The sequence below is a fragment of the Quercus lobata genome, chromosome 3, assembly GCF_001633185.2.
Source record: "Quercus lobata isolate SW786 chromosome 3, ValleyOak3.0 Primary Assembly, whole genome shotgun sequence".
In the NCBI taxonomy this organism is placed as follows: domain Eukaryota; kingdom Viridiplantae; phylum Streptophyta; class Magnoliopsida; order Fagales; family Fagaceae; genus Quercus; species Quercus lobata.
This window is the reverse complement of record NC_044906.1, coordinates 28,599,724-28,609,689: the sequence shown is the minus strand read 5'-3', so window position 1 is coordinate 28,609,689 and position 9,966 is coordinate 28,599,724. Positions and strand designations below refer to the sequence as shown.

General features: G+C 39.7%; 2 protein-coding genes across 2 annotated transcripts; both read right to left on the bottom strand.

Moving 5' to 3' along the window:
- Positions 1–2,438: 2,438 nt before the first annotated feature.
- Positions 2,439–3,484, bottom strand: LOC115980688 (B3 domain-containing transcription factor VRN1-like). Its single transcript, XM_031102915.1, has 3 exons — positions 3,181–3,484; positions 2,956–3,083; positions 2,439–2,720 (listed from the first exon to the last, which is right to left on the bottom strand). The coding sequence occupies exons 1-3, from the start codon at positions 3,482–3,484 to the stop codon at positions 2,439–2,441; spliced, it is 714 nt and encodes a 237-aa protein (XP_030958775.1).
- A 3,525-nt stretch (positions 3,485–7,009) lies between these two features.
- On the bottom strand, positions 7,010–9,636 carry LOC115980687. Its single transcript, XM_031102914.1, has 2 exons — positions 9,104–9,636; positions 7,010–9,041 (listed from the first exon to the last, which is right to left on the bottom strand). The coding sequence occupies exons 1-2, from the start codon at positions 9,634–9,636 to the stop codon at positions 7,010–7,012; spliced, it is 2,565 nt and encodes an 854-aa protein (XP_030958774.1).
- Positions 9,637–9,966: the final 330 nt, after the last annotated feature.

Here is a 9,966-nt window from a genome sequence, read left to right as displayed (position 1 = left end):
ACTATGTAAAATCCTCGACGAATTTGCACGGGAAATTGTGGGTTCTAGCCAGATGAAGCGAGAGCAATCGAAGATGTAATTTCGGACAGCTGCAAGTTCTGCAGAACTGGGGAAGAGTTAATAAAAATGGGTAATAGATTGTAATGTCCATATAACTCGATTTTCAAGAACTCGAGTTACATGCAATCCAAATTTCTAGCACAAGGGCTTGCACATAAACCGATTGTCTGTAAATCGAGTTATGTGTAGCACAAATAACAAGAATCCAGTTAATGGTGGAACGGCTTTCTCATAACTCAATACTGCAGACAACGAGTTAATTTCAAATAACTCGATTATACCTAACTCGAGTTATTTTTCTGGGCCCCCAGATATTTGGACTGGTCCAGATGCAGTCCAAGACGAATCGAAGTTTAAAGGTAGGCCTGCCACAATACTCGATTCTACTTGAATCGAGTTCTGTGCAGTGGAGAATCACAAGAATTCAAATTCCTCGAGATTTGGGAAATCGAGTTACGTTGTACACATGGACCTACCCAGCCCATATATTTGGACTAGTCTAGATGCAGTCCAAGAGGAATCCAACTGTATAGGGCTACCTCGTACAAAACCCGACTTCGGTAAAATCGAGTTATTTGCAGTAGAATATCTCAAGAATGCAATTTCTGTGTGTAATGGCTTGCACATAAATGGATACATCATAAAGCGAGTTATTTGCAGAGTTACTCAATTTTGTAGAACTTGAGTTATTTTCACTGGTCTCACCCATGGACCTCTTCTCCCTTAATCTTCATGTTAGGTGTAATCATTTCTCAACATTAATTTAGTGTGGTATTGACAATAACAAGTTGACTGGGCTTGTTAATTATGATACCTCAATTCATGTGTCTGATCCTCAATTTCCTTGTACAATATGGTGAAGGTATTGTGCTGAAGCTAACATAAAGAATTGTCGTTCATGAATATTTTTGTGATGTGATGTAAGCATTACCTGCCTTCAATAAGAAATTTGTAGGGCTGCCCTAAATTCTAGTGTCATCATTCTGCCATTCTAGGACTGCTACAAGTAGTCTTCTAAGTTGTTCCAAAAATCATGCGGAGCCTTTTTATTTAATATTTTTTATTTACATTTTTTTTAGTGGTATGATTTTCAATAAAATGTAAGTTTCACAGTTTTCATGAAAATTTATTTTTCATGAAAATTTCTTGAGAAAATGGATTTAGAAATAATCCAGACTCATGATTCCTTATGACAATGATAGAATTACTTGCATTTCTGCCGTGTGGATGACCCACTTTCATAAGCAGTTAATGGCAGCAGTTATGACAGGAGTCTGACAAATGTTGTTTGCAAGTTTGTTCAGTTCAAAGATGATGTTTTTCTATAAATTTTGGTGTCTTGAATGCTTCTGTGTATCCTAAATCTCTCTCCTTTTTTATTTTCCCCTTATATTCATCCTTGCGTTTGCAACACTACTGTTCTTTTGAAGGACTGCTGCAACAAAAAAAAAAAAAAATATCATCCATTTTGTGTAGATTTGATTTCAATATAATTTAATTATCTTATCCAGAAGCATGAGTATGCTCTCTCGAATTTTAATGTTTTTGTACATGTAGGGAGCTTGGCATTGGAATAGTTCCATACAGTCCTCTTGGTCGTGGTTTTTTAGTTGGCAAAGGAGCTGTGGAAAATTTGGCTGCAAATAGCATATTGGTACATATTTCACCAGTATTTTGTGTTATTCATTTGTAAGATACAAAGATTTTTCAGGAAACAATGATATTTTTCTTTGAGCAACGATTCATCAAGTTCATTGAATAAAACAGTACCTATTTTAGTCCTTGCAGTTTACAAGAAGTTCCAATTTCATCTATAACATTTGAAAAATTGTAACCAAGTGAAATTTTGAAAATTTAGCTATCAAGCTTTTCAATTTGCCACATTATATTGATTGACACAATTGATGGATTAACTTCTCACTTATTTTTTAAACATCTAAATTTGCAAACATCAAAAATAATGACTAAAAATTTTAGATTTGGTGTTATTGTATTAAAGTGTTACAATATATACAAAACATACAACAATGTCATCTGAAAACAACAAAATCCTATAGCAATAACAATGTTGACCCCCCTAAAATAAAATCCAAGAGTCGCCATTCAATGTAATATAATTGAATGACATGCAAAAAGGCCAAAATCCAAACAAAAGCGCAGAAAAAAATACAGCATCACATTCATTTTAAAATACATATGAAAGTTCATCATAGTAATTAAAAATTTTCCAAGAGTGAAACTCTAAACATCACAAAAGTATCCAATCAATAAAGTTGCAAACTGGGATGAACAAAATAGGGATTAATAGTAAAGTTGCAAAGTAAACACACTCTAAACATCACATAATATTATCATCACTTTGCATCCACCCTAATCACTTAGTCTTGGCACTTGAAAATGTGGACGTTTAACACAACACCGTCCCTCATAATCAGCTCAAATACACAAACACCTCCTACTCGCAAACTATTTTCCCTCACAAATGCAGACCAACCAGCTGATACGACACATGATGAACCCCCACTTCGTTCATAAATGTATAGCTTCACAGGCCATAATCGGTCCACAATCTGGAGCTTGACAAGGAGTATACTTGCTTTGGTGTAGTCCTTGGTAAACCCGTCTCTCGGTAAGTAGTTGATAATGTCTTGGGGTAAACTCTGTACAAGGAACAATAATAGATATTTAACAAATATATTCTAGCAACAAGTATCTAATTGATCTACATCTTTTCACCTAAAAACACAAATAAGAAAAAATCATTACCAACAAAATGTCCAGCCACAAGTATCTAGTGTGACAATCTTTCTAATTGATCTATGAAAAATGATAGTTAATGGGAGTTGCATTTCTAAATTACAAAAATATTCCATTTTAGTAAAGCTAAAAGCTTACCGCACGATCCTTGCCATTAACGTAGGATGGACGCATGATAACAGTGAAAAGGGGATTTTCTGATTTAAAAGCATTGGCTATAACAAGATTTTTAGCTACACCACCGTCTTTCTTAGGATGGGCTGATCCTGAAACGAGTTGAAAATATGAAGTCATGCACATAAAATTAATAGTAAACATGCTAAACAAATCAACCAGTTGCTTACAAAAGTGTAACATTCAAACCTGAACCCTCTCCCCTATAAAAGTGTTTGATGATTTCAACAGAGCTGTCATCACTCTCATCATCTTCGATCCTATGAACTTGGAGTTCGTCATCTAAAGTATAGTCTATTTCTGTTGCAGTGGCATCAAATATGAGTACATCAAAGTGTGAATTTCCTTCATATTTGAAAACCAGCAAGTGCCCCACGGCTACACCATGAGAGCTTGCAAATTCAGACCAACCATTTTGAAACCAAACCCCCCCAGCATGTTGTGTCAACTTGACTTTCCATTTTCTACCATTTGGAATAGTGAGAAAGGCCATATTTGACAGGTCCACTCCAAATTTCTACACGAACTTATCTGGAATCCGCTGTAAAAAGAATCTCCATAACATAAATGCAGGCTAGGGAAATAAACACATGCAATCAATCAAGCTCTATGGAGTTGTGCAGCTACCATTGCAGGAAATATGGATTTAGTGATTGTTAGGTCATATTACTTTCATAAGTGTTCAATGGTATTACTATTTGTTGGATGACCAAAAGCTCAAAAAAGCAGACAAAATCCTTATACACAATGCTAGAAAATAAAAGTTTGAATGATGGCAGAATACTCCTTAGTTACAGCCCCCCACCCCCACACAAAAAAGAAAAGAAAATCAAACAAAATAAAATAACAGCCCATGCAACATAGACGTTATATTTAATAGCTATAACCTCAATCTGTCATATTAAGGGCTCGATATTTGACAATAACAAATCTTATGAATTTTTATGCTTCTTATACAACCTAATCTTATAACCAAAATAACCATCAACAGCTTTCAACATTTTACATTTCTCTGTTGTTGTTGAAATGTAAAAAATTTTGGGGAAATGTTGTATTTTGATAATGTGTCTGTGATTTGGTTTTGGGGTGTTGGGGAAACATTGAAGATGACCCACTTTTGTTTATGGGCAGGATTTGGATTTAGACGTACAAATTTTTGCCACTTAGCCACTTCATAAGTTTGTGAACTCTAAAAAACAAATGATAAAAAGAGTGAACGATTTCTGTATCCTAGTTTGATCCCAGGACACAGTTTCACAGTTTAAATTGAGTTATACATCTGTGGTGACCCTATAAGCCCTATCACATTTTCAAAAAAATGCCATCTGCTCTTGCTCTGTATTTATTTTTCCTCAATCTCTACCATGCGCTTATCCCTGTTTCATTTTTTGTTCATATAAAAGTGTTCGATGCAAAAGTACTCTGTTATGTGACTGTGTTCTTCTTAAAGTGTAACCTACGTATTGCAAAATGAAAGTTTTTCTGACTACATGTAACAAATGTACATTTTTTCAAGAATCACAAATAAAGAAGATGAAGTGTACGAAGTGTATTAGCATATGATTTTCAGAGGAATCTAGTTTATAAATTTGAGCATACTTACAAGCTTTCCTTCCTGAACAGCATTCGGCAGAATAATCTTGAAAAAGTGTGGGGACCGATCAGCAGGACCATCGTCGTTGTCTCTCCGCCATTGAGAAGCCATTGTTCTGGTTCTCCAAACTTTCGCTGAGAAGTTGAACAGTTGCTGCTTCGTACGTTTGAGCACTAAATAGTGGCCTGGTCATACACATAACCCGATTATTATGAAATCGAGTTCTGTGTACTGGGACTAAAAGGAGTCCATGCTGTGCGCAGTGTATCTCAGAGGAATCCATGTTGTGTGTGGTGGTTTGGTAACTCGATTGGAAGTAACTCGATATCCTGAACATCAGGTTAAAGTAGAATTACTCGATACTAGAGAAATCGAGTTACATGCAATAACTCGCTTATACAGAAATCGAGTTAAGATATTTGGACTGGTCCGAGGCAGTCCAAGAGGAATCTAACTGTAGACAACGTCTTCAACGTATCTCGAAGCTAGAGAAATCGAGTTCTTCTGAACGTAACTCGGTAATACGTAAATCGAGTTACGTTGACTGGGCTTAGCCCAGATAATTGGACTGGTCCAGAGGCAGTCCAAGAGGAATCTAAGTGTAGAAAATGGTCTTCAACGTATCTCGAAGTTACAGATGTCGAGTTTTCTCAACATAACTCGGTAATAGTAAATCGAGTTACGTTGACGGGCTTCCCCACCCAGCCCAGATATTGGACTGGCCCAGAGGCAGTCCAAGAGGAATCTAAGTGTAGACAATGGGTTCAACGTATCTCGATGCTATAGATATCGAGTTCCTTTCAACATAACTCGGTAATAACTAAATCGAGTTACGTTGACTGGGCTTCCTGACCCAGCCCAGATAATTGGACTGGTCCAGAGGCAGTCCAAGAGGAATCTAAGTGTAGAAAATGGTCTTCAACGTATCTCGATGCTAGAGATATCGAGTTCTTCTCAACATAACTCGGTAATGACTAAATCGAGTTACGTTGACCGGGCTTCCCCACCCAGCCCAGATAATTGGACTGGTCCAGAGGCAGTCCAAGAGGAATCTAAGTGTAGACAATGGTCTTCAACGTATCTCGATGCTAAAGATATCGAGTTATTTTCAACATAACTCGGTAATAACTAAATCGAGTTACGTTGACTGGCTTCCCGACCCAGCCCAGATATTTGGACTGGTCCAGAGGCAGTCCAAGAGGAATCTAAGTGTGCACAATGGTCTTCAACGTATCTCGAAGCTACAGATAGCGAGTTCTTCTCAACATAACTCGGTTATAAGGAAATCGAGTTACCTTGACTGGGCTCAAACACCCAGTCCAGCTATTTGGACTGGTCCAGATACAGTCCAAGAGGAATCTAGCTGTGTAGAGTGCTCTCCAACGTAACTCGGTACCCTATAAATCGAGTTATGTTCAACGTAACTCGGATCTAGAGAAATCGAGTAACCCAGATACTTGAGAATTGAGAATGGATACAGTCGAAGGGGATTGAAAATGGACTGCAACGTAACTCGTTAACTGGAAAATCGAGTTTCATTTAGTATAACCTTTCTACTTGTAGTTTTGCTTGCGACTTGCACTGTTCACACCCATTCAGTATTGGCGTGCTTATTCATAGTAAAAGTGGACCTGCTGACAACCATGCTGTGAACAACAAGTCATCCATACAAATGCAGACCAACCACATCCATCAGTAACATTCCCCCATTTGTATTACGCGAATAAAAAAATCATCCATATATACAAGCTTATTTGTAAGTAAAGAGCCTCTATGCATTTAAATCAGTTGATGTACAAAAATAAAAAGTTCAATTTCTGCATTTTAAACATTCTTCACAATTGTAAGTTGAAACTTGGACAGCATCCGCCAACAATGGTTTTAGGCAAACATGGAGTCATAGCATTTGAGTGACACCTTCTTTTTGTTCTCTTCAGAAGTTGCCTCCTTTCTGAGGAGTAGCCAACACAGAAATTAGTATACAACCCATGGTAATTAATAAATTGAATTGACAAATATAGAAGAGCATTCAGGCTTGCCTGCTTAAATGAGGAGCATCTACAGTTACACCTTGGCAACAATTACAAATCTGCAGCAAAACATATACAGTTAGGGAAATAGAGACCTCATGAATACTAGAATATGTACACCACAAACAATAAGATTGAAAGAACACCAAAACTGGGACAAAAGACTTGGAATGGTAATATGTAGGAGTTAAGACTAACTGCAACTACTTGAAGAAGTAATCACAAGATTGCCCAAAGTGGAGCTACATTTGATACAATGGTATTACTATCATGGTTCCGATCTACAAATTACTGCCCACATCTTAATTATAACTCATATAATGTAATATCTAAACATGTAAAGAAGAATAACTTATGATACCCCCTTGTTACTATGATTTGTAATTGTTACCTGCTACATAGCACCATGGCTTGTTGAAGCCACATTTCGAGTTGGACATGTACGACGGTTATGACCCTCTTGGCGACACAACCCACACTTCAACTTTGGTCCATTCTCAATCCACAATGAGGTTGGCAACTCCCTATCCTCGTCATCCATCTCATTGCGGATTCTCGTGGACTTTGGCCGACCTTTCTCACGGATCAACCGCTGGTTTGGCATCACGGTTCTCCTTTCTGCTGGCTCCGGCCATTCTAACCTATCTTTTAGTGGTTGGAATATAGGCTCATAGCTGTGATACCGTTCTTCAAGGCGGTAGAAATGATCCATATACTCAGTGGCATCATGGTTGTGTTTGGCACAAACTGCTATCAAGTGGGAACAAGGGATCTTGTTTGCTTCCCATTTGCCGCACGTGCATGTCATGTCTATGAGGGAAACCCTATGGGTGTGATCTCCCCCGCCAGTGTTCAACAGTGAAGACTGTGTCTCCACTGTATATAACCGTTGTTGCGCACTCATCCTTCTAACAATATGGAGCTTCGCCTTCTCTTGATTTTCCTCGAACTTGTCATAGGCATATTTGCACCACACTTGCCCCTCTTCCAACTTCTCTAGGGTTTTGTTTCGACGTTCGTCAAAGTATGAGTTCACCTTGTAAAATGTAAACTTCACCATTGCAGTTATGGGCAAGCTACGTGCGCCCTTAAGTACCCCATTGAAGCACTCTGACAGGTTGGTTGTCATTGCCCCATATCGGTGCCCATGGTCATGTACAAGTGTCCACTTTTCTTGATTTACCTCCTTAAGATAGTCGTACGCAGCCGGGTTGACATTCTTGATGCAATCCATGGTGTTCTCAAACTTCCTAACTTGATTCGCAGTTGCTGCGTTCCATACCAAGTTCTTCAACGGCACACTATTGAAGTTAGTGTTAACATTGCTTACTAAATGGCGGAGGCAATACCGGTGATGGGTTAAGGGCGGTTGCAAGTAGCCCCTAGTGGTGTCATCGAAGCATGATTGTATCCCACGATGCCTGTCGGATATTATACACAAATTGGTGCGGTCTGTAACATAGGTCAACAGGCATGCCAAGAACCATCCCCATGTCTCCGTGCTCTCGCTTTCGACAACGGCAAATGCGAGTGGATAAACCTCGTTGTTACCATCTGTTGCCATTGCTATCAACAGCTTTCCTTTGTACTTGCCATAGAGGTGCGTTGCATCTATGCTTATCACTGGCCTGCAATGCCTGAACCCTCTAATACACGGACCGAAAGCCCAAAACGCGGAGTTGAATATACAAGTCCCCGGGACATGGGGGTCACACTTTAATGTGGTCACAGTATCCGGATCTGCATCAGACAATGCAGCTAGAAATCGTGGCAATTCTGCGTACGACTCGTCAAAATCCCCGTAAATACGTGCAACTGCCTTCTGTTTGGCTTCCCAAACCTTGTACATAGTTACATCATGCCCATGCCTTGCATGCAACATACTACGCAAGTCCCTTACCTTTCGGGTTAGGTCTTCCCGTACATACTTCTCAAGTGCAATGGAGATGAACTTTGAATCCATCATCCGCCCATCAGTTGGTAGCTGGAGGGATGAGCAACTATGGGGACCCTTACATGTACTGATAACCCACATCCCGTGCTTCTTGCTGCAATTGGCCCGAATTGACCACAGACATGCCTCATTCTTACACCGCACTACCAGCCTATTGGTGTCAGACTTGATGACCTTGTATTGCTTATTATGCTCCACAGAGTAGAGGGTCAACACATATTGAACAGAGGCTTTATTCTTGAATAGCATCCCCCTTGCTGGGTGGTCACCTTTATGCCAACTTGTAAGATGTCCTGTACCCAATGCAGGTGATGGGTCATTAATATTGTCCCATGTGTTTGATGTGAACCATTCTGGGATAGGAACTGTTGTAAGGCAATCCTCCTCGTTATTTTCGATCAGTGGTACATCTAAGACCTCCGCGTCGTCCACTGGTCCATCAGTATTAATGAACTCTTCATACACATCTCGGCTGGCATCAATATCAATTCCCCGTCCATATCAGCTTGGACATGCTCATATGTGTGAGTAGACCCTCCCACATCATGTGTATTGGTGGCGCCCACCACTTCGGTGTTGTCCAAATGATCAACCGCACTACATGGTTGATTATTGTAGGGGAAAGGCGTGGCATAGGCAAAGGGAGGATGCACGTCAACCGACAATGAGTGTGGCTCTTCCACCCCACTGGCATGCTGTGAACTTGCACTACCATGGAACCCAACAGCCTCAACAGTTACATACAAGTCGGACGCTATGAACTGGGGGGTCCGCTTAATCACTGCCCACATCATGTCCACGTCAGCATCGCAACCCAACGGATTTGAGTTGTAGACAACCTGAGTACTCACAAGTATCTGGGGGGCACGGTACACAATGGATATCTTATGTGACTCCTTGTCCAACCGTAGAGCTTCCATTATCTTCCGGTGCATTTTTCTCAAGTGTGTTCCCCATTTCAACTCAATGAACTTCTGCTTCACTGACTCGCCTTTATAGGACAGCCCATGCAAGTCATGGAAATACTGTTCCCCATCATAGTAAACGTAGAAGCAGTGACGACCCATGTCAGACCTGGATAAGGACAATTAATTGTGGTTATCATGCAGAAGATAGGGGGTTATGTTAATGCAACAGTAATTAATCTTTTACAGATGCACTATGATGCTATCCTAATTATAGGTGTACACACTTGATTCGTTTGGACACAAACATTGGCCTTTTAGGGGAGACGTGCCACAACAAAGAATCAGGGTGTTTGTAATATCGCTTGGTAAGGATGCAATATGGAGTAGGAAAATGCAAACATGGTTCAGCAAAACTTGTTCACCTCGCAGGCTTTCTTTTTCAGAACCCACACAAGTAAAGCCTTTCAGAACTGAAAGAGCCATACAATT